A 25,917-nucleotide genomic window follows, 5' to 3' on the forward strand; every position below is an offset into this window, starting at 1 on the left:
GTTAGCCAGGCTGGTCCCAAACTCCTGACCTCAGGTGATCCACTTACCTCAGCTACCCAAAGTGCTGGGATTACAGGTGTGAGCGACCACACGCAGCCTCTTTAATTATTTCTTATAAAGAACTGTTGTTTTTCTCTGTAATTATACCCATTAACCATCCCCACCTCCCCCTATTCCCCTACTACCCTTCCCAGCCTCTAATAACCATCCTTGTTCTATCTCCATGGGTTGAAACTCATGAGTTGCAGTAGGGTATGATGGGAAGATCATTGGCTCTGGGGTCAGATTCTTCTCTTTAGAATAACTTCTTTTAAATAACTTCTTGTGAGCTAAATGATAAGAGCTTTTGAACACAAAGAAGGAAACAACAGATACTGAGGTCTACTTGAGGAGTAGAGGAAGAGAATGAGGTGCAGAAAATAACTATTGGGTACAGGCTCAGTATCTGAGTGATGAAATAATACGTGCAACAAACCCCTGTGACACATTTTTACCTGTGTAACAAACCTTCACATGTACCCCCAAACCTAAAATGAAATTTTAAAAAACAATTTTTTATAAAACTAGGAAACACATGTAACCTTAAACTACAATACTTGAGGAAGAGCTGCCTGCAGGGAAGTTCAAACGAGTGTGGGAAAATACCTACAGACATCTGTGGCTCAGGATCTCAAATAGATTGAGCGGAGCACAGTTATTCAAAGCAGGTGGCACAATATGAGGGGCCAAAAAAAAAAAGGAACTTGTCTGTCAGGAATCGCCAAGACTCCCCTCAGGTTTCATGACTCCCTAGAATGAAGTCAAAACTCAGAAAAACTGCTACGGTTATGGCTTATTACAGTGAAAGGATACAGATTAACACCAGCTAAGGAAAAAGACACACAGCGCATAGATCTCAAGGAAAGACACTTGCTTATGTTACCCATCTATTACGAAGGATAATACAAATGACACAGATGAACAGCCAGGTGGAAGAGATGCACAGAGCACAGCAACCCTTTCCATGAAGGGGCTTGGAGGCTCTGTGCCCTCTCTGGGTGCACCACCCTCCAGGAACCTGTGTTCAGCTATTTGGAAGTCTTCCAAACCCAGTTCTTTTGGGCTTTTTTGAAAGCTTCATGAGGTAGGCATTGTCAACCTAAAGGGAAGAAGCTGAGGCAAAATTAATATAAGTAGAGAGTTTATTTGATCCAAGCTCAGAGATTGCAACTCAGGAGCATAGATTCAAGTTGCCCTGAATCTACAATCTGATTAGCAGCAGTTACAAGTGGGTTTTTAAGCAAAATTTTAGTTTTAATTTGTATAGGTACATAGTAGGTATGTATGTTTATGCAGTACATGAGATGTTTTGATACAGGCATGCAATGTGTAATAATCACATCATGGAGAATGGGGTGCTTATCTCCTCAGGCATTTGTGTTACAAAGAATATGATTGTACTCATTTGACTTTTCTCTCTCTTTTCTTTTCCCTTTCTTTCTTTCCCTTCCTTCCTTTCTTTCTTCCCCTTTCCCCTTTGCCATTTCCTTTCCTTTCCTTTCTTTCGTCTTGCTTCGTTGCCCAGGCTGGGAGTACAGTGGAACAATTTCAGCTCACTGTAGCCTTGACTTCCTGGGCTCCAGTGATCCTCCCACTTCAGCCTCCAAAGTAGCTGGGACTACACGTTTGTGCCACCACCCCTGGCTAATTTTGTTTATTTTTGTAGAGTCAAGGTCTTACTGTGTTGCCCAGGCTGGTTTCGAGCCTGTGTGCTCAAGCAATTCTCCTGCCTCAGCCTCCCAAAGTGCTGGGATTACAGGGGTGAGTCACTGGAACTGGCCTGTTTCTTTAGTTATTTTTAAATGTGCAATTTAAAAAAAAGGAAAAAAAGTACAATTATTATTGACTATAGTCTTATTCGTTCTTTAACTTTTTTTTTTTTTTGAGACAAAGTCTCACTCTGTCACCCAGACTGGAGTGGTGGCGCGATCTTGGCTCACTGCAACCTCTGCCTCCCGGGTTCAAGGGATTCTCATGCCTCAGCCTCCTGAGTAGCTGGGATTACAGATGCCCACCACCATGCCTGGCTAATTTTTGTATTTTTTTTTTTTTTTTTTTTTTTGAGACGGAGTTTCGCTCTTGATACCCAGGCTGGAGTGCAATGGCGCGATCTCGGCTCACCGCAACCTCCGCCTCCTGGGTTCAGGCAATTCTCCTGCCTCAGCCTCCTGAGTAGCTGGGATTACAGACACGCGCCACCGTGCCCAGCTAATTTTTTGTATTAGTAGAGACGGGGTTTCACCATGTTGACCAGGATGGTCTCGATCTCTTGACCTCGTGATCCACCCGCCTCGGCCTCCCAAAGTGCTGGGATTACAGGCTTGAGCCACCGCGCCCGGCCTAATTTTTGTATTTTTAGTAGGGAGGGTGTTTCACCATGTTAGCCAGGCTGGTCCCAAACTCCTGACCTCAGGTGATCCACCTACCTCAGCTACCCAAAGTGCTGGGATTACAGGTGTGAGCGACCGCACGCAGCCTCTTTAATTATTTCTTACAAAGAACTGTTTTTCTTCTCTGTAATTATACCCATTAACCATCCCCACGTCCCCCTATTCCCCTACTACCCTTCCCAGCCTCTAATAACCATCTTTGTACTCTCTATCTCCATTAGTTGAATTGTTTTGATTTTTAGATCCCACAAATAAGTGAGAATATATGATGTTTGTCTTTCTGTGCATGGTTTATTTCACTTAGCATAATGACCTCCAGTCCATCCATGTTGTTGCAAATGACAGAATCTCATTCTTTTTTATGACTGAATAGTATTCTATTGTGTATAAAACCATATTTTCTTTATCCATTCATCTGTTGATGGACATTTAGGTTGCTTCCAAATATTGGCTATTGTAAACAGTGTTGCAACAAACATGGGAGTGCAGATATCTCTTCAATATACTGATTTCCTTTCTTTTGGGAGTATACTCAGCAGTGGGATTACTGAAATGTGTGATAGCTCAATTTTTAGGTTTCATTGTTTTTTGTTTTTGAAACAGAGTCTCACACCATCTTGGCTCATTGCAACCTCTGCCTCCTAGGTTCAAGCAATTCTTCTGCCTCAGTCTTCTGAGTAGCTGAGATTACAGGTGTGCACCACTACAACTGGCTTTTTGTTTTGTTTTGTTTTTTTGTTTTTGAGATAGAGTCTTGCTCTGTCATCAGGCTGGAGTGCAGTGGCATGATCTTGGCTCACTGCAACATCTGCCCCCTGGGTTCAAGTGATTCTCTTGCCTCAGCCTCCCAAGTAGCTGGGACTATAAGCGCATGCCACCACACCCAGCTAATTTTTGTATTTTTAGTAGAGACGGGGTTTCACCATATTGGCCAGGCTGGTCTCAAACTTCTGACCTCATGATCCGCCCGCCTAGGCCTCCCAAACTGGGATTACAGGCATAAGCCACCATGCCCAGACTTTTTTTTTTTGTATTTTTAGTAGAGATGGGGATTTTGCCATGTTTGCCAGGCTGGTCTTGAACTCCTAAAGTGATCCATCTGCCTTGGCCTCCCAAAGTGCTAGGATTACAGGCATGAGCCACTACACCTAGCCTCAATTTTTAGTTCTTTGAGGGACCTCCAAGATGTTCTCCATAGTGGTTGTACTAATTTACATTACTCTTGACAGTGTATGAGGGTTTTCTTTTTTCCACATCCTCATCAGCATTTGTCATTGCCTGTCTTTTGGATAAAAGCCATTTAAACTGGGGTGAGATGACATCCCATTATAGTTTTGATTTGCGTTTCTCTGATAATCAGTGATGTTGAGCACCTTTTCATATGCCTGTTTGTCATTTGTGTGTTTTCTTTTGAGAAATGTCTATTCCAATCTTTTGACCATTTTAAAATCAGATTATTGGTTTTAAAACAACCCTACAGTGTTGTTTGGGTTCCTTATTTATTCTGGTTATTAATCCCTTGTCAGGTGGGGAGTTTGCAAATATTTCCCCATTCTATGGGTTGTCGCTTCACTTTGTTGATTGTTTCCTTTGCTGTGCAGAAGCTTTTTTTAACTTGATGTAATTCCATTTGTCCATTTTTGCTTTGGTTGCCTGTGCTTCTGGGGTACTACTCAAGAAATTTTTGCACAGACCAATATCCTGGAGAGTTTCCCCAATGTTTTCTTAAAGTAGTTTCATACTTTGAGGTCTTAGATTTAAGTCCTGAATCCATTTTGATTTGACTTTTGTATATAGTGAGAGATAGGGATCTAGTTTTATTCTTCTGCATATGGATATCCAGTTTTCCCAGCACAATTTATTGAAGAGACTGTCTTTCCCCGGTGCATGTTCTTGGCACCTTTGTCAAAAATTAGTTTACTGTAGGTGTGTGGATTTGTTCCTGTGTTCTCTATTCTGTTCCATTGGCCTATGCATCTGTTTTTATGCTAGTACCGTACCATTTTGGTTATCATAGCTCTGTGTATAATGTGAAGCCATGTAATGTGATTTTTCCAGTTTTGTTCTTTTTGCTTAGGATAGCTTTGGCTATTCTGGGTCCTATGTGGTTTCACATAAATTTTAGGATAGTTTTTTCTATTTCTGTGAAGAACGTCATTGATATTTTGGTAGGGATTGCATTGAATCTGTATATTGCTTTCGGTAACATAGACATTTCAACAATATCGATTCTTCCATTCCAAGAACATGGAATATCTTTCCTTTCTTTCATTAGTGTTTTATAGTTTTCAGTATAGAGATCTTTCACTTTGTTGGTTAATCTAATTCCTAGTTATTTAATTTTATGTGTGGCTATTGTAAATGGAATTGCTTTTTAAGTTCTTTTTCAGATTGTTCCCTATTGGCATACAAAAGTGCTACTGATTTTTGTATGTCAATTTTGTATTCTGCGACTTTTGTGAATTTGTTTATGAGTTCTAGTACTTCTTTAATGGAGTCTTTAGGTTTTTCCAAATATAAAATTGTCATCTGCAAACAAGGATAATTTGACTTCTTCTTTGGCAATTTGGATGTTCTTTATTTCTTTCTCTTGTCTGATTGCTCGAACTAGGACTTTAAGTACTATGTTGAATAACAGTGGTGAAAGTGGGCATCCTTCTCATGTTCTAGATCTTCAAGGAAAGGCTTTCAGTTTTCCCAAATTCAGTATGATACAAGCTGTACGTCTGTCATATATGGCTTTTATTATATTGAGGTATGTTTCTTCTATCCCCAGTTTCTTGAGAGTTTTTATCATGAAGGGATGTTAAATTTTATCAAATGCTTTTCCAGCATCTGAATTAAGCTAGCAAACTGAATTCATATGGTTTTTGTCCTGTTGATATGATGTATCACATCATTTGTCCTTCTGTTGATATAATGTATCACACTGATTGATTTGTGTACGTTGAACCATCCTTGCATCCCAGGGATAAATCCCACTCAGTTATGATGATCTTTTCAATGCATTGTTGAATTCAGTTTGCTAGCTTTTTCATTTGTTTTGAGACAGGGTCTCACCCTGTCACCCAGACTGGAGTGCAGTGATGTGATCTTGGCTCACTGCAACCTCCACCTCCCAGGCCCAAACAATCCTCCCACCTCAGCCTTCTGAGTAGCTGGGACCACAGATATGCACCATAATGCCTGACTAATTTTTTATTTTTTGTAAAGACGGAGTCTTGCTATGTTATCCAAGCTGGTCTCAAACTCCTGAGGTTAAGCTATCCTCCTGCCTCAGCCTTCCAAAGCGCTGGGATTACAGACATGAGCCCACCACATGCAACTAGTTTGCTACTATTTTGTTGAGGATTTTTGTATCAATATTCATCAGTGATACTGGCCTGCAGTTTTTTTGTATGTATCTTTGTCTGGTTGTGGTATTGGGATAACACTGGCCTTGTAGAATGAGTTTGGAAGTTATTTCCTTCTCCTTTATTTTTCAAAATAGTTTGAGTAGGATTGGTATTATTTATTTAAATATTTGATAGAACTCAGCAGTGAAGCCACTGGGTCTTGGCCTTTTCTTTACTGGGAGACTTTTTGTATGACTTTGATCTCATTATTTGTTAATGGTCTGTTCAGGTTTCAGATTTCTTCATGGTTCAGTCTTTGGTATGCTGCATGTGTTTCAAAGTTTGTTCATTTCTTCTAGATTTTCCAATTTACTGGCATATAGTTGCGCATATTAGCCACTAATGATCCTTTGAATTTCTGTGGTATTAGTTGTAATCTCTCATTTTTGTCTCTGATTTTATTTATTTGGATCTTCTCCTTTTCTTAGCCCTGCTAAAAGTTTGTTGATTTTGTTTAACTTTTCAAAAAGCCAACTTTTTGTTTCATTGATTTTTTTTGTATTGTTTTCTTTATTTCAATTTCATTTATTTCTGCTCTGATCTTTATGTATTCTTTTCTTCTACTAATCTGGGATTTGGTTTGCTCTTGTTTCTCGAGTTCTTTAAGGTGCATCATTAGATTGTTTATTTGCAGTTTTTCTTTTTTTGATGTAGGCACTTACAGCTATAAACCTCTCTTGCTACTGCTTTGGCTATATTCTGTAGCTTTTGGTATATTGTGTTTCCATTATAATTTGTTTCAAGAAATTTTTCAATTTCTTTCTGAATTTTTTCATTCGGCCACTGGTCATTCAGGAGCATGTTGTTTAATTTCCATGTATTTGTACAATTTCCAAAATTCTTCTTGTTATTTATTTCTAGTTTTAATCCACTGTGGTCAGAGAAGATGCTTGATATTATTTCAGTTTTTTGAGTGTTTTAATACTTGTTTTGTGACCTGATGGTTTATCCTTGAGAATGATACAAGTACTAGGGAAAAGAAGGTGTATTCTGCAGCCATTGGATGAAATGTTCTGTATCTATTAGGTCCATTTGGTCTATAATGTGATTGTTTAAAGTCATTTCCTTTCTGACTAGCTGCCTCACTCATTATTTTCTGTTCTTGAAATTTGTGATACAAAGAATAATGTATAGCTGGCTAGGCATGTTGACTTATACCTGTAGTTCCAGCACTTTGGGAGGCAGAGGCGGACAGATCACTTGAGGCCAAGAGTTCGAGACCAGCCTGGCCAACATGGCGAAACCACATCTCTACTAAAAATACAAAAATTAGCCAGGTGTGGTCGCGAACACCTCTAATCCCAGCTACTCAGGAGACTAAAGCACCAGAATTGTTTGAACCTGGGAGGCAGGAGGCAAAGGTTGCAGTGAGCTGAGATCATGCACTGCACTTTAGCCTGAGCAACAGAACAAGAATGTTTGGAAAAAAAAAAAAAAGAACAATGTATAGCCAATCAATGTATAGCCTATGTTATTTATTTATTTATTTATTCAAGATAGAGTCTCACTCTGTCGCCCATGCTAGAGTATAGAACAGTGGCTTGGTCTTGGCTCACTGCACCCTCCACCTCCCAGGTTCAAGCAATTCTCCTGTCTCAGCCCCCTGAGTAGCTTCTCCGTAATTTTAAAGAACAATATTCTTTTTGTTTGTATTACAGTCATGCTCCAAGAGGTTTGCCTAGTGGTAGTATGGATGCTTTAATCTATTTTCTTGTTTACTCTGTATAACTGTTATAGTAGCTTGAAATAGTAACTTAGATTTTTGTTTGTTTGTTTGTTTGTTTGTTTTGAGACGGAGTTTTGCTCTTGTTACCCAGGCTGGAGTGCAATGGCGCGATCTCGGCTCACTGCAACCTCCGCCTCCTGGGTTCAGGGCAATTCTTCCTGCCTCAGCCTCCTGAGTAGCTGGGATTACAGGCACGCGCCACCATGCCCAGCTAATTTTTTGTATTTTTAGTAGAGACGGGGTTTCACCATGTTGACCAGGATGGTCTCGATCTCTTGACCTCGTGATCCACCCGCCTTGGCCTCCCAAAGTGCTGGGATTACAGGCGTGAGCCACTGCGCCCGGCCATTTGTTTTGTTTTTTAAACAGCTTTATTGAGATATAATTCAAATATTATACAATGCACTCATTTAAAGTATATAGTTTAATGGCTTTTGTCCATTTTTTTATTGTTACCACAGTCAACATTAGAACATTTTACTGTCCTAAAAGAAACCTCATACTCTTTCGTTATCACCCTACCCCAATTCCCTTCCCACCACCAGACCTAGGCAACCACTAATCTACTTTCTTTCACTCTAAATTTGCCTGTTACTGACATTTCATATAAATGGAATCATAAAACATTTGGTCTGTTGTGCCCGGCTTGTTTTAGTTAGAATAATGCTTTCAAGGTTCATGTTGCAGCATGTATCAGTACTTCCTTTCTTTTCATGACTGAATGATAGCACATTGTATGGATATGCCCTATTTGGTTTGTTTGCTTGTTTGTTTGTTTGTTTGTTTTTTGAGATGGAGTCTCACTCTGTCGCCCAGGCTGGAGTGCAGTGGCGAAATCTCGGCTCACTGCAACCTCCACCTCCTGGGTTCAAGTAATTTTCCTGCCTCAGCCTCCCAAGTAGCTGGGATTACAGGCACCTGCCACCGTGCCCAGCTAATTTTTGTACTTTTAGTAGAGACAGGATTTCATCATGTTGGCCAGGCTGGTCTTGAACTCCTGACCTCAGGTGATCCACCCACCTGACCTCCCAAAGTGCTGGGATTACAGGCATGAGCCACCACACCTGGCTAGATATACCCTATTTGTTTATCCACTCATCTGTTGATGGCAATCTAGGTTGTTTACATCTTTTGGCTGTTATGAATAATGCTGCTATGAACATTTGTGTATAAGTTTTTGTGTGGACATATGTTTTCCCAGTTATATTGAGTATATATACCTAGGGAGCAGAATTGCTGGGTCAAATGGTAACTCTATGTTTAACCATTTGAGGAACTGCCAGGCTGTTTTCCAAAGAGACTATACTATTTTACATTCCTGTCTGCATTTTACATTCCTTCCCATCCTTGTCAGCACTTGTTATTATCCATCATTTTATTCTAGCCATCCTAGTGTGTGCGAAGCCGTATCTCATTGTGCTTTTGATCTTCATTTCCTTAATGACTAGTAATGTTAAGCATTTTTCCATGTGCTTATTGGCCACAACTTAGATGTATATAAGAATCAGAGTCTTGAATAGTGACCTATATGGAATTGGCTTTTAGAAGTCCAGATTCACTGAATGGCTCATGTCTGTAATCCCAGCACTTTGAGAGGCTGAGGCAGGAGGATAACTTGAGGCGAAGAGTTCAAGACCAGTCTGGGCAACATGTGAGACACTATCTCTACAAAAAATAAATAATAAATTAGCCAGGTGTGGTGGTGTGCACTACTTGGGATGCTGAGGTGGGAGGATTGCTTGAGCTCAGGAGGTCGAGGATGTAGTGAGCCATGATTGTACCACCACAGCCTGGGTGACACAGTGAGACCCTGTCTCAACACAAAGAAGAAGAAGAAGAGGTCCAGACTGAATGGAAGGACTGAGAACAAGCCTAGTTTTGGGGAAAATTAGGTAAGATTGAAGTGAGTATATCATTGTCGAAGATACAGCCAAGAATGAGGAAGTTTTAAGTTAATGACTGAATTAGTGAAGCAGGAGTCAAAATTTAAATATCAGGGACCAAAAATCAAGGAGTTTCCTAAATTCCTGGTATAATTTTAGCTGTTAAAGTTATACCACAACCATCAGTACAAGACCAAGGTAGGCCTGACATGGTGGCTCACACCTATTATTCCTGCACTTTGGGAGTCTGAGGCAGGTGAATCATCTGAGGTCAGGAGTTCAGGACCAGCCTGGCCAACATGGTGAAACCCCATCTCTACTAAAAATACAAGAAGTGGCCGGGTGCGATGGCTCACATCTGTAATTCCAGCACTTTGGGAGACTGAGGCGGGTGGATCACCAGAGGTCAGGACCAGCCTGGCCAATGTGGTGAAACCCCATCTCTACTAAAAATACAAAAATCAGCCAGGTGTGGTGGCATATGCCTATAATCACAGCTACTTGAGAGGCTGAGGCGGGAGAACTGCTTGAACCTGGGAGGCAGAGGTTGCAGTAAGCCGAGATGGCGACACTGCACTCCAGCCTGGGTGACAGAGCAAGACTCCATCTCAAAAAAAGAAAAAAAATACAAAAATTAGCCAGGTGTGGTGGTGGGCACCTGTAGTCCCAGCTACTTGGGAGGCAGAGGCAGGAAAATCACTTGAACCCGGAGGGCGGAGGTTGCAGTGAGCCGAGATTGTGCCACTGCACTCTAGCCTGGGTAACAGAGCGAGACTTCGTCTCAAAAAAAAAAAAAAAAGAAAAAAAGACCAAGGTAAGCCAGATACTTGAGTCCATGGCAGTAATTAAAGCTGCTGTTATGTAGGGAGTTATCCTTGGCCCACTCCCTGACATGGAAGGGAAGAAGATGTGAGGCAGGCTAAGTATCCACATCTAGTGCCAGGCCCCTGACTTAAGGAAGAAGAAGAAACCCAAGAAAGGTCCATATTGAGGAGACAAAATACATTTTAACTGTGTTCAGATGTGTCTAAACTGAAATTTACTTTTATAGAAACTATAATGAGAAACATCACCAACACAAAATCAAGCTTCAAAAAGTCAAGTATCGTTTAACTAATGAAGTAGAACTACGAGATAAGAGAATTAACCAATTTGAAGATGAAATTGGAATCCTGCAACATAAAATAGAAAAGGTGAGGAAAAAGTAAAAGGTGAAGAGCTCACTGGTGATTCCCATGGTCACCCATTTGGAGAAAGCCCTTTCATTTTAAAAATTGTTTGTGGCCCTTTCATAGTCCTTGTTTTCATTTCTTTTCTTTGAAACATCTTTCGATGAGTAATTCTTTAAGCCCTGACCAAAAGTATGTAAGACTCCTAGTGTTGCTAAACTGAATCGAGTATTGAAAATATTCTGTACTGCCAACTTATGATCAATGTCTTGCCTTCAAATGGAAATGCCTTTTCTTAAACACCCCTGAGCACAGACTTCCAAACCACTCTCAGTAACTCATTTCTGCTTTGTAGAGCCCTCATTCAGTGTTAGTTTTAAATGGCAGTGAAAAAGATGACCTTACTCCTTTATCAATCCTTGCCTTCAAGCTTTTTTCTAAATATCCATGGTTTCTTTATGCTTGTCTTATTGCCCTTGTGACATAGTAGTGTATGAATAATAAGAAAATGGGACAGATGAATAGAATCAAATGCAGAATGGTTGTGGGATTATTAAACTACATAAATTCAAGACGGAGAGTAACTGACTAGGCCAGTAAGGTTTTCCCTTCTTGGGATCTCTAGCCCTTTCAGAATTTTGAGAACTCTATCATCACTCCTAAAAATACTCATTTCCACACTCAACAAATTTTTATACCACCACTATGTGCCAAGGATACCATAAACATTTATGTAATTTCAGTAATTCCATCAACTATCCTGGTACTCCAGGTCAAGAATTCCTAGACTATACACAGCAAAGCATTTTTGGAGTATAATAGCTGTGTCACAAATATTACATCCTTAGTTTTAAAAAATTGGCTGGGTGCAGTGGCTTACACCTTAATTGCAGCACTTTGAGAGGCCAAGGCAGTAGGATTGCTTGAGGCCAGGAGTTCAAGGTTACAGTGAGCTATAATTGTGCTTGTAAATAGCCACTGTACTCCAGCCTGGGCAACATAGAGAGGCTCTGTCTCTAACAAAAATATAAAATAAAAAAATCCTCTTGATGCTCAACTATAGTGAGAGAAGAAAAATAAGTTAGATTTTTGCAGTATCCTTTTTTTTGCTATTAATCTGTTGAACATTTAGAGACTGAGATCCAGCTTAGAACTAGAAAAAGACTATGGAAAGTATATAAGAAAAAGTCGCAATTCATTTTAGTAGCACCCATGAGCAAAAAAAAAAAAAAAAAATTGTTCAGCTAAAAAAAAAACCAACCAAACAAAAACCTGATCTCTACTAAAAAATACAAAAAAAAGTTAGCCAGGCATGGTGGCAGGTGCCTGTAATCCCAGCTACTGGGGAGGCTGAGGCAGGAGAATAGCTTGAAACCAAGAGGTGGAGGTTGCAGCGAGCCGAGATAGTGCCATTGCACTCCAGCCTGGGCAACAAGAGCGAAATTCCATCTCAAAAAAAGAGAAGAAGAAAGAAAGGGGAAAAAAGTAGCAATCCTAGTTCATGGGTCCAGCAGATATATCATCAGCCTATTTCTTTATTACTAGTTCTTTCTCATACTTTTGCATTTTACTTCTAGGCTGGAAAAACAGCCTTTCAGCAGGCATGCTAACTTTCTTCCTGACTATACTGGGTTGAATAGTGTTCCCCCAAATTCATGTCCTAGAACCTTAGAATGTGACCTTATATAGAAATAGGGTCTTTGCAGATATAATTAGTTAAGATGACATTATCCTGAATTAGGATGAATCATAAATCTAAGATGATTGCTATCCTTATAGGAAGAGGGAAAAACATACAGACAGACACAGACAGGGGAAGAATGCTTCATGGTGATGAAGTCACAGACTGGAATGATACAGCTACAAGCCGAGAAATAGCAAGGGTTGCTGGCAACCACTAGAAGTTAGGAGAAAGGCATGCAGCACAGTCTCTCTTGTAGCCCTCATAAGTAATTAACCCTGACAACAATGTGATTTCAGATTCCTAGCACTCAAAACTATGAGAAAATGAGTAGAAAACTAATGCATCTACCCAAAGAACCACAGGTCTTCATAAAATATGCTGGAGATCCCAAATAAGCAGAGGCTGAGAGAGTAATTGGACCTTTTGCTCACTGCCATTGAGGGGTACTGTGGGCTTTGGCCTTAGATAGACTTGGATTCAAATTCTAGCCCTGCCTGTGACCTTGGACAAGTCTCTGGGTATCACTTTCCTCATCTGTAAAATGAAGGAAATAATCCCCACCTTACACGCACAAGGCTTTTGTGAGTATTAAAACATAAAATTTCTAAAGTGGTACCTGGCGCATGTAAATTTTTCACAGATGTTATTTTCCTTTTTTTGGTATATAATCTCTTAGAAGGGCCTGAGAAGCATGTTAATTGGTGGATTGATAGTTCACAGGAGAAATTGTTAACAGAATTAGAACTACTTAGCCCAGAGAAGACTGATGTGAGAGCTCTTAATGCCAAAGCGGAACAAACCTAGGGATTCTTATTTTATGTATTTTAGGGTCCAAGGACCAGAGCACTGAGAATAAAAATGCCAGGTTTACTTTCTGAGTCTTCAAAAAGTAATGCCACTTCTTTTGGCTTCATTACTTCAGCTTTTTCTTTATATAAAGAGCCAATTGAGCCTTCTGTTGTGACCACTCTAACTAGACTTTCCCATTTTATCCTATTATCATAACGTGTCTGGAATTTTTGGGATGATTGCTTCTATTTCTCAATCCTTACCAATACATTATTAATTAAATGTCTTTAAATTATAGCAGGTGAGGCTACCATTAGATATTGCAGGGTCTTGGAGAAGGACTCTCAAATCTGGAATAGTTTTTTTCAGAACATAATCTGATCTACATCCTATAGGTCTTTAATAATAGATGGCCAGCCAGGCAAGGTGGCTTATGCCTGTCATCCTAGCACTTTGGGAGGCTGAGGCAGGTGGATCACCCAAGGTCGGGAGTTCGAGACCAGCCTGGCCATCTCTACTAAAATTACAAAAATAAGATGGGCATCGTGGCAGGCACCTATAATCTCAGCTATTCAGGAGGCTGAGGTAGGAGAATTGTTTGAATCCAGGGGTCGGAAGTTGCAGTGAGCCAAGATTGTGCCACTGCACTCCAGCCTGGGTGAAAGAGTGAAACTCTGTCTAAAATAATAATAATAATAGATGGCCAGTCTTTTCTGAATGACCTACATTAGTATCTTATTTAAAAGAAACATGTAGGCTGGGCACAGTGTCTCATGCCTGTAATCCCAGTCCTTTGGGAGGCTGAAGCAGGAATATATTTTGAGGCCAGGAGTTCAAGACCAGCCTGGGCAACAGAGCAAGACTCTGTCTCTACTATTTTATTTTATTTTTTATCTTAAAGAAACTTTTTTGAGACAGAGTCTCATTCTGTCACCCAGGCTAGAGTGTAGTGGTGGGATCCTAGCTCACTGCAGTCTTGAACTGTACACTTGGCTTTTTTTGTTTGTGTGTGAAGATGGAGTCTCACCATGTTAACCAGGCTGGTCTCAAACTCCTAAGCTCAAGCAGTCCTCCCACTTTGGCCTCTCAGAGTACTGAGATTACAGGTGTGAGCCACGGCACTTGGCCTCTGAGCCTACAAAAAATTTAAAAATTAGCCAGGTGCGGTAGTTCATGCATGTAGTCCTAGCTACTCAGGAGGCTGAGGCACATGATCACTTGAGCCCAGGAGTATGAGGTTATAATGAGCCATGATTGTACCACCGTGCTCCAGTCTGGATGACAGAGCTAGATTCTATCTGTGAAAAAAAATAAATAAATAAAAATAAAAATAACAGTCGGGCACAGTGGCTCACGCCTGTAATCCCAACACTTTGGGAGGCTGAGGTGGTCAGATCACTTGTGATCAGGAGTTTGAGACCAGCCTGGCCAACATGGTGAAACCCTGTCTCTACTAAAAGTATAAAAATTAGCCGGTTGTTGTGGCGGGCACCTGAATCCCAGCTGCTTGGGAGGCTGAGGCAGGAGAATGGCTTGAACCCAGGAGGCAGAGATTGTAGTGAGCCGAGATTGTGCCACTGCACTCCAGCCTAGCTGACAGAGCGAGACTCTGTCTCAAAAAAAAAGAAAACGAGAGAAACATGTAAAGTTGACTTTCTGCAGTCTGCCAGAGATTGTTACTCACTACTGTCAGGTGAGGAACAAACACAAAAGTGTAGGCACTTGCCTGTTACCATTGACAGGTCATTAGTGAATGGAACTGGCAATTCTACACCTTTGAACTCTAAACCCCTCACCAAAGGTAATATTTATTAATATCTACTGACTCGTTATATATAAGAATATTAGTGGTTTTTCATAAAATGCACTCCTTTATCATTTTAGCTGTACCTTCAGTAGCTATTACTTTGGGGGAAAACCATTGGTAGAAAATAAAATATGGTATCAGGCTAGAAATCATTTCGGCATTATCACTGCAAGAATAGTCTCACTGGCAGGGCGCGGTGGCTCACGCCTGTAATCCCAGCACTTTAGGAGGCCAAGGCGGGTGGATCACGAGGTCAAGAGATCGAGACCATCCTGGTCAACATGGTGAAACCCTGTCTCTACTAAAAATAAATACAAAAAATTAGCTGGGCATGGTGGCGCGTGCCTGTAGTCCCAGCTACTCAGGAGGCTGAGGCAGGAGAATTGCCTGAACCCAGGAGGCAGAGGTTATGGTGAGCCAAGATTGTGCCATTGCACTCCAGCCTGGGTAACAAGAGCGAAACTCCGTCTCAAAAAAAAAAAAAAAAAAAGAATAGTCTCACTGGCTGGGCGCAGTAGTTCACACCTGTAATCCCAGCACTTGTGGGAGGCTGAGGCAGGCGGATCACTTGAGGTTGGGAGTTCAAGACCAGTCTGGCCAACATAGTGAAACCCTGTCTCTATTAAAAACACAAAAATTAGCTGGGTGTGGTGGTGGATACCTGTAATCCCAGCTACTCAACCCAGAAGCAGATGTTGCAGTCAGCTGAGATTCCGCCACTGCACTCCAGCCTGGGTGACAAAGCAAGACTCCATGTCAAAAAACAAAAACAAAAACAAAAACAAACAAGCAAAAAGCATAATCTCACTATTTTCAGGGTCATGAAAAAGAAAAAAAAACGACATAAAATAACCTCTCGAAAATTGAAAAACTAGCTACAATGAATGACAATGTCAGCAAACAGGTAGAAACAGACTAGGGGACAGGAGAAAAAAAAGTAAACAAAGGAAAATACCTTCTAGATTTAGAAACAGGCTGATGCTCTTAAATTTATAATTCTTTCTCCTGCTGTAGTAATTACGAGACTTTCTAATCCCCAGGAGAAGGCAATACAGGACCAGATCACTGCCCAAAATGATACCCTGATTTTAGAAAAAAGGAAACTTCTGGAGCAAGTCATAGAGCAAGAACGTTTGATCCACAGAAACAAATGGACGATATCTTCAATCCAGAGCAGGTAGGTGCCATCCTGCCTGGGAGCCAATAAACTCCACAAGAGGATGTTTCTCCCTCAACAAAGAGATGGTTCTACAGACTGTCCTTTGAGTTTGCAGCCTACCCTATAATTCGCTCTCTGCTGTCTGCTGTTTTCAGCAGATCATACAAGTGGCAGAAATTGTTAAATTATAGAGAAAAATATCATGGACGAGGCTGGTTGGCTATTTAGATAGGCTGTTTCATAATGTCGTTGCCTCACTGAGAACTTGGCTGTGTGCATTCTGGCCTGTCATTTTGTGTGTGTTGGCCTACATTTTTATTCTTTGATACCTGTGGAATCAAGGTAGAACAAGAGAGAATCTCACGGAAGTAACTTAAATTCATGAAATCCATAGGATACCAGTGGGTTAATTTTTAATGAGAAATATTATAAGCAGAAAATAAGCCATATATCAGCCAGCCTGAGCATTCTGTTTTTCACAGGAGACTTTATTTAATTATAATCAAAGAGAGTGGGTTGATGTTAACAGATAATATCACCAATAATAACTGGAATGATTAAGATTTGTCTGAGCAATTACTATATGCTAGGTACTGTTCTAAGCTCTTTCATTCATTTAATCCTGACACCAATCCCAGGAGAGAAGCATTATTAGCCTTATTTTATGGATAGGAAGCCAAGGTCTAGAGAGGTGAGGGAACTCACCCAGCCCAGTCAGTGACAGAGCAGCATGTGGACCTCAGCAGCCAAGATCATAGCACCATAGCCTGGGGAGAGTCTGCCAAGCAGACTGGAATGTTGTTGTCCACTGCTTTGGGCACACTCCTCTGGGCAGGCTTGGAGAATCTCTGAGGATCTTTTACCCTCTCTGTCTCCCCTTTTAGATGTCCCATATAAATCATTGCTCTTTTCAAACTGTCATAGCTTCTGACAGTCAGCACCCAACACAATTAACTCATTACCTTTGCATTAATGTTAATAATCTTTCTATCTTGCCCTACTGATGACACAATCACCTGGACTGGACTTGAATGTTTTCCTTAGAGTAAGTTTCTTCCAAGGAATATTTCCTCATTTTATGGCTAAGGAAACTGAGGCTTAAATTTGTTACAACAACGTATATGTCATCAGGTTGCTAGCATATTAAATGAGCTTAATACATGAAAAATTTTAAGGGCTTATGGTGTGGGTAGGTTATATTGCATAAGTACATGGCAAGGACTTGAAACATGGTTGCTGCTTCTGCTTCTGCTGCTATTTCTACCTCACAAGAAATCAGAATCAGATCAGTATGAGAAGGGAACCAGATACAAGCTATGTAGCTACAATATTTGAAGGGATACAGAGTCTCTCTTGTTTCATTCCCACCCCTAAATGGGGCTAGAATTATGCCTTTAATACTCTTGTACCTGTATTTAATAACCATGTATAGCCCAAAAGCTTATTAACTTTTACTTGGTGTATTAGTCAGGGCTCTCTTAGAGGGACAGAACAAATAGGAGATATATATATGTATATGTGTGTGTGTGTGTGTATGTGTGTGTGTGTGTGTGTATATATATATATATATATATATATATATATATATATATACACACACACTTAATAAACTCCTCTATATAGATATATAAGTAAAGGGGAGTATATATGTAAAGGAGAGTTTATTAAATATTAACTTACACGATCACAAGGTCCACAATAGGCTGTCTGCAAGCTGAGGAGCAAGGAGAGCCAGTCCGAGTCCCAGAACTGAAGAACTTGGAGTCCTATGTTCAAGGGCAGGAAGCATCCAGCATGGGAGAAAGATGTAAACTGGGAGGAGACTAGGCCCGTCTCTCTCTTCCACGTTTTTCTGCCTGCTTTATATTCGCTGTAAGCTGATTAGATTGTGCCCACCAGATTAAGGGTGGGTCTGCCTTCCCCAGACCACTGACTCAAGTGTTAATCTCTTTTGGCAACACCCACACAGACACACCCAGGATAATACTTTGTATCCCTCAATCCAATCAGGTTGACACTCAGTATTAACCATCACACTTGGTCTTGGAGTATGGTGGGAATTATTCTGGCAAACTTGCTTCTAAAATCTGGACAGTGGTCTAAGATCTAGGAATTTTGGGTTTTTAGTAATGATACAAAAATTTTTAATCATGCCATTGATTTATGCCATTTTAAGGGTACTTTACATGGATAAAGAAAATAAGCAATTACATGAAAATAGTCTTCATCTTACACAGCAGATCGGCTTCTTAGAGCGAATTATAAGGAGCATTCATATTCACAGAGGAGAGGTAAGATGTGTGCTTCCTACTGGGCCTTTAATGTGAAGTTCGGGTTGCTACGGCTGCTGTGCTGTCTCTTCCCTTCGTCTTTATATAGCTGTAGCCCTACTCTTGGCCTCATGGTAGGCTGTGGCAAAGAGGCTTTTGGCTGCACACCAGGATAGCAGACCCTGAGACTGCTCTTGATCAGCTTTGCTCTTCACTGGGTCAGATTTTAGTAAATTATCTCCTCCTATGTGATCTCCAAGCAATTTGTATATATGCCTCACAGCTTTTTCCTTAATACACTGTATTGTCACTGCCCTTTTTCTTCTCTATCTCATTAACTCAGCAGTGAGATCCTGGAGGGCAAGGATTGTATCTCATACATCACTGTATCTATGGACTGGTACTCCATAAATATTTGAGAATGAATAAATATTCAGTGTTTTGACACGTGTGCCTCATTCTCAACAGCCCTGTTTGCCGTGTATGATTCTAGCCCCATCTGAAAGATAAGCAAATCTGAGGCTCAGTGAAGTAAAGCAAAGTTTGCTATGGCAAAGAGTCAAGCCTAAAGAGAGCATCTGAGTGAAAGAAAAGCAATTATGTTCCAAAAGTCCAAGCAAACAAGTGGCCAAATGCAGAGAGATGCAGAAAATAGTACAGGTTCAGACCAGATCCATCGTCTGCCTGGTAAGCAAGTCAGCAATAGGGACTTCAGTGAACAGAATCGTATTCTGAAACCAAGATGGAGGCTGATTACTTTCTTCTCTGGTTTATATCACCTACTAGATGCTTCTTCCCAAGACCCTTAACAGTAGATCCTGCTTGTTGATCACTGTTGCTATAAGACCTACATCTTGTTTGGTCTCTGAGAGGTGATTATTTCCAAGCTATGTGAGGGTTTTTTTGTGTTTTGTTTTTTGCCAATTTTGTCAAAGTAGAACTGCCAAATTATGTGGCTTGATATCCAGTAATTTACGTTTTTCCTTGAGCTACAATTGTTTTCAATTGTCTAGTCATTCATTCTTTTACTTGTTTATTCAACAAATACTTATCAATTCCAGGAAATGGCCTAGGTCCTAGGAATACAAAGATAGTCCCTGTTTTCAGAAGCCTTTGGTCTAGTAGAGAAGGACAGACGCTTTGTAAATAAATATTATAGTGTTACAAGTGCTGAGTTACAACTTAATGGAGTATGCTCTGGGACCAATAGCTTTGAAATCCATATTTTTACCCTTGAATCAAGGTAAGAAAGGTCACATGGGTCAGAGCTATAGCACATGAAACTCAATATTCCCTATGTATTAAAGGTACCAACTTCTAACATCTTGATACCCATTAGAATAAATAACCAAAACTTTTTTTATACTTAGAATCTCAAGGAGTTTCCTGTTCCCAAATGGTGGTGTAGAGGCAAGCTGGCTTCTCTCCGCCCAATAAAAAGAGAGAAAGAAATATACAGCACTGAGGTCGTCACCAGCAATAATGCAGAGCTCCAGCATGAGGATGAGTCCATTCCTGAGGTCATAGAGAAGTGGAAACACTCTGAGCAGATGGTAGGAGAATAGAACTTCCACGTCTGTAATACCCTTCCCTCCATTCTGCCAGGCACCCACTGTTTGGAAAATCTCTCTCAACTTATGATTTCTACACTGGAAAAAGTAAAATTGAGGTAGTCAAACAGATTCCCCACCTTCTGGGGTTCCCTAGCCAGAAACCTGTCCTTGCCTTAACCCATGGGTAGTATCACAACTTCCTGAAGGCAGAAATATCCCTGAAAACAGGCATATCCCTGAAATATCCCTGAAACAGAGGAGGTGGAACTATGCTCTGTAACTCAGCCAAAGGAGACATAAGAGTGGCTGTAGGAAGTATGTCCCCCAGGTTTCCTGGGCATGAACCCCTAGACAGCCTTCCCAGGATAATCCCTTTGGGATCTCCCCTATTTGGGACAGGCAGTGCTCTGACCATTTACTAGAGCCAAGTTGAACCTGGGCTTAAGGTGCCACCTAGAGCCCAAAAGGAGGCAGTGATCTAGCATTAAATATTCGACCGGGTACAGTGCTTCAGGCCTGTAATCCCAACACTTTGGGAGGCTGAGGCAGATGGATCACCTGACGTCTGGAGTTTGAGACAAGCCTGGCCAACATAGTGAAACCCTGTCTTTACTAAAAATACAAAAAAATTAGCTGGGCATGGTGGTGTGTGCCTGTAATCCCAGTTACTCAGGAGGCTGAGGCAGGAGAATCACTTGAACCTGGGAGGCAGAGGTTACAGTGAACTGAGATTGAGCCAGAGTGAGACTCCATCTCAAAAAAATAAAAATAAATAAATACAGGGCACGGTGGCTCACGCCTGTAATACCAGCACTTTGGGAGGCTGCGGTGGATAACTCAAAAGGTCAGGAGTTCGAGACCAGGCTGGCCAATATGGTGAAACCCCATCTCTATTAAAAATACAAAAATTAGCCTGGCATGGTGGCGCCTGCTGGTAGTCCCAGCTACTCGGAAGATTGAGGCAGAAGAATTGCTTGAACGCAGGAGGTGGAGGTTGCAGTGAGCCAAGATCATGCCATTGCACTCCAGCCTGGGTGACAGAGCAAGATTCCATCTCTAAATAAATAAATAAATAAATTTAAAAAGTCACCAAGTAGCTGAATGGATAAGAAACAAGACCCAACTATATACTGCCCTCAAGAAACCCATCTCACCTATAAAGACACATAGAGACTGAAAATGAAGGAGTGGAAAAGATATTCCATGCAACTGGAAACCAGAAAAGAGGGGGAATATAGCTATATTTATGTCAGATAAAATAGACTATAAGACAAATACTAAAAACAACAAGGACGGTAACCTATAAAGATAAAAGCATTGGCTGGGTGCAGTGGCTCACGCCTATAATCCCTGTACTTTGGGAGGCTGAGGCAGGTGGATCACCTGAGGTCAGGAGTTCAAGACCAGCCTGACCAACATGGAGAAACCCTGTCTCTACTAAAAATACAAAATTAGCCAGGTGTGGTGGTGCATGCCTGTAGTCCCAGCTACTCGGGAGGCTGAGGCAGGAGAATTGCTTGAACACAGAAGGCGGAGATTGCAGTGAGCCAAGATCACGCCATTGCACTCCAGCCTGGGCAACAAGAGTGAAACTCCATCTCAAAAAAAAAAAAAAAAAAAAAAAAAGAGATAAAAGGGTCAATTAAGCAAGAGAATATAACAATTATAAATATCTATGCATCCAACACCAGAGCTCCCAAGTATGTAAGGCTAACATTAACAGACCTAAAGTGAGAGATAGACTGCGATACTATAATAGTGGGGACTTTAACATCCAACTCTCCACAATGGGTAGATCATCCTAACAGAAAATCAACAAATAGTGGAGTTAAACTACACACTAGACCTAGTAGATCTAACTGACACTTATGGAACATACCCACTGTTGAAGAATACACATTCTTTCCATAAGCACATAGAACATTTTTCAGAATTGACCATATCTTAGACCACGAACAAGTCTGTACAAATTCAAAAAATAGAAATCGTATCAAGTATCTTCTTTGAACAGAAACTAGAAATCAGTAACAGGAAAAACCTTGGAAACTACACAAGCACATGGAAATGAAACAACATACTCCCAAACGACCAATGGGTTAATTAAGAAATTAAGATTGAAAGTTTAAAATATATTGAAACAAATGGAAATGGGAATACAAAATCTATGGGACACGATAAAAGCAATATTAAGAGGGAAGTTTATAATAATAAACACCTATATCAAAAAAAGTAGTCTTTAAATAAACAACCTAAAGATGCACCTCAAGAAACTAGAAAAGCAAGAACAAACCAAACCCAAAATTGATACAAGGAAAGAAATAATAAAGATCAGAGCAGAAATAAATGAAATTGAGATTGAAAGAACAATACAGGCCAGGCGCAGTGGCTCATGCCTGTAATCCCAGCACTTTGGGAGGTCGAGGCAGATGGATCACAAGGTCAGGAGTTTGAGACCAGCCTGGCCAATATGGCAAAACCCCGTCTCTACTAAAAATACAAAAATTAGCCAAGTGTGGTGGCACATGCCTGTAGTGCCAACTACTCAGGAGGCTGAAGCAGAATAACTGCATGAACCGGGGAGGCAGAGGTTGCAGTGAGCCAAGATCGCGCCACTGCACTCCAGCCTGGGTGACAGAGTAAGACTCCGTCTCAAAAAAAAAAAAAAAAAACAGTACAGAAGATCAATGAAACAAAAAGTTGGGTTTTTTTAAAAAGAAAACAAAATCGGCTGCGCGCGGTGGCTCACACCTGTGATCCCAGCACTTTGGGAGGCCGAGGCGGGTGGATCACGAGGTCAAGAGATCGAGACCATCCTGGTCAACATGGTGAAACCCCGTCTCTACTAAAAATACAAAAAATTAGCTGGGCATGGTGGCGCGTGCCTGTAATCCCAGCTACTCAGGAGGCTGAGGCAGGAGAATTGCCTGAACCCAGGAGGCGGAGGTTGCGGTGAGCCGAGATTGCACCATTGCACTCCAGCCTGGGTAACAAGAGTGAAACTCCGTCTCAAAAAAAAAAAAAAAAAAAGGAAAAAAAATCAACAAATATTTAGCTGGACTAAGAAAAAAAGGGAGAAGACCCAAATAAATAAGTAAGAAATGAATATGTCCACAGTAGGATGATGAAAAAAAAGAAATGAAAAAGGAGACATAACAACTGAGATCTTAGAAATACAAAGAATCATTAGAGACTATATGAATAACCATATGCCAACAAAGAGGAAAACCTAGAAGAAATGGATAAATTTCTAGAAACATACAACCTACCAAGAATGAACCATGGAGAAATAGAAAACCTCAACAAACAAATAATGAATCATGAGATCAAAGCCAAAATAAAACATCTCCCATCAAAGAAAAGCCCAGAACCTTCTGGATTCACTCCTGAAGTCCACCAAGTATTTAAAGAATGAATACCAGTCTGACTCAAACTCTTCCAAAAAAATAAAGAGGACGGAATACTAAAAAACTGATTAAATGAGGCCACCATTACCCTGATGCCAAAACCAGGTAAGACTTAAGATCATTCACCGGCCGGGCGTGGTGGCTCACGCCTATAATCCCAGCACTTTGGGAGGCTGAGGCGGGTGGATCACAATGTCAAGAGATCGAGACCATCCTGGTCAAAACGGTGAAACCCTGTCTCAACTAAAAATACAAAAAAAAAAAAAAAAATTAACTGGGCATGGTGGCGCACACCTGTAGTCACAGCTACTTGGGAGGCTGAGGCAGGAGAATTGCTTGAACCCAGGAGGCAGAGGTTGCAGTGAGTTGAGATCGCGCCATTGCACTCCAGCCTGGGTAACAAGAGTGAAACTCTGTCTTAAAAAAAAAAAAAAAAGATCATTCACCATGATCAAGTAAGATTTGTCCCAGGCATACAAGGTTGGTTCAACATATGCAAATCAATAAACATGATACACCACATTAATAGAATGAAAGACAAAAACCATATGATCATCTTATTAGATACAGAAAAAGCATTTGACAAAATTCAAATCTTTTCATGATAAAAACTCTCAAAAGATTAGGTTTAGAAGGAATATACCTCAATACAATAAAGGCAATATATGACAAGCCCACAGCTAACATATTCAATGGTAAAAGTTGAAAGCTTTTTCTCAAAGATTAGGAACAAGGCAAGGATGTCCACTCTCATCACTTCTATTTCATATATACTGGAAATCTTTGCCAGAGCAATTAGGCAAGAAAAAGAAATAAAAGGCATCCAAATAGGAAAGGAAAAAGTGAAACTGTGTCTATTTGTTGACAACATGATCTCAATATATAGAAATCTCTAAAAATTGTAGGAACTAAGAAGCAAGTACAGTAAAGTTGCAGGATACAAAATCAACACACCAAAATCAGTAGTGTTTCTATACACCAACAACAACACATTATCCAAAAAAAGAATCAAGAAAATAATACCATTTACAATAACTACCAAAGAAATAAACTACTTAGGAATAAATTTAACCAAGGAGGTGAAAGATCCGTATACTTAAACTACCAAACTTTGATGAAATAAATTAAATACAAGAAATGAAATTTGTGTTCATGAATTGAAAGAATTAATATTGCTAAAATGTCCACACTACCCAAAGCAATCTATAGGTTCAGTGCAATACCTATCAAAATTCCAGTGCCATTTTTCATAGAAATAGAAAAAACAATCCTAAAATTCATGTGAAACTACAAAAACCCCCAAATAGCCAAGATAATATTCAGCAGAAAGAACAAAGCTGGAGACCTCATACTACCTGATTTCAAACTATATTACAGATTGGACATGGTGGCTCATACTTATAATCCCAGCACTTTGGGAGGCTGAGGAGGGCAGATTTCTTGAGCCCAGGAGTTCGAGACCAGCTTGTGCCCAGGAGTTCAAGACCAACATGGCAAAACCCCATCCCTACAAAAAAGTAAAAAATTAGGCCAGACACAGTGACTCACACCAGTAATCCCAGCACTTTGGGAGGCCGAGACAGGTGGATCACCTGAGGTCAGGAGTTTGAGACCAGCCTAACCAACATGGTGAAACCCCGTCTCTACTAAAAATACAAAAATTAGTGGGCGTGGTAGTGGGCACCTGTAATTCCAGCTACTCGGGAGGCTGAGGCAGGAGAATCGCTTGAGCACGTGAGGCAGAGGTTGCAGTGAGCTGAGATTGCACCATTGCACTCCAGCCTGGGCAACAAGAGTGAAAGTCCAACTCAAAAAAAAAATAAAAAATTAGCTGGGCATAGTAATCTCAGGTACTTGGGAGACTGAGGCAGGAGGATTGCTTGAGCCCAGGTGGTAGAGGTTGCAGTGAGCCATGACTGTGCCACTGCACTCTAGCCTAGGTAACAGAGCAAGACCCTGTCTAAAAAAAAATATATATATATATATATATTCTGTTATATATATAACTATAATAATTATATGTATATATTTTCTGTTTTATATATATATGTAACGGTACTACAATGATTAAAACAACGTGGTACTAGCATAAAAATAGACACATTGACCAAATGGAACAGCATAGAGAGCCTAAAACAAACCGACACATTTACAGTTAATTGATTTTTCTTTTTCTGTTGCCCAGGCTGGAGTGCAGTGGTACAGTTATAGCTCACTTCAGCCTCAACTTCCTGGGCTCAAGCAATCCTCCCACCTCAGCCTTCCAAGTAGCTGGAATGCCAAGTAGCTGGAACACCAAGTAGCTGGTGCACACCATCACAGCCAGCTAATTTTTAATTTTTTCTGTAGCAATGGGGTCTTGTCATGTCACCCAGGCTGGTCTCAAACTACTGGGCTTAAGCAATGTTTCTTCCTTGGCCTCCCAAAATTCTGGGATTATAGGTGTCATACACCACACCTGGCCTACAGTCAATTGATGTTTTGACAAAGAATGAGAATGACATTGAGAAAATGAGAGTCTCTTCAACAAAACAGTGTTGAGAAAACTGGATATCCACATGCAGAAGAATGAAACTGGACCCTTACCTAACACCACATTAAAAAAATTGAATCTAAATGGAGTAAAGACTTAAAGACAAGATCTGATCC

General features: G+C 40.6%; 1 protein-coding gene across 11 annotated transcripts in view; it reads left to right on the top strand.

Annotated features, from left to right (window-relative positions):
- Positions 1-25,917, top strand: part of LOC105705093 (phosphopantothenate--cysteine ligase) — a 195,370-nt gene that overhangs the window by 162,660 nt on the left and 6,793 nt on the right. For all 11 annotated transcript variants that reach the window (XM_012434724.2, XM_064372246.1, XM_064372247.1 and 8 more), the window contains 4 exons: positions 10,485-10,626; positions 15,923-16,059; positions 18,218-18,332; positions 19,682-19,864. In XM_012434724.2, the coding sequence (XP_012290147.2) occupies positions 10,485-10,626; positions 15,923-16,059; positions 18,218-18,332; positions 19,682-19,864 (577 nt within the window). The remainder of the gene's footprint in view (positions 1-10,484; positions 10,627-15,922; positions 16,060-18,217; positions 18,333-19,681; positions 19,865-25,917) is intronic.

Source organism: Aotus nancymaae, unplaced genomic scaffold, assembly GCF_030222135.1.
Source record: "Aotus nancymaae isolate 86718 unplaced genomic scaffold, 86718_ANA_hifiasm-v0.15.2.pri h1tg000007l, whole genome shotgun sequence".
Taxonomy (NCBI): Eukaryota; Metazoa; Chordata; class Mammalia; order Primates; family Aotidae; genus Aotus; species Aotus nancymaae.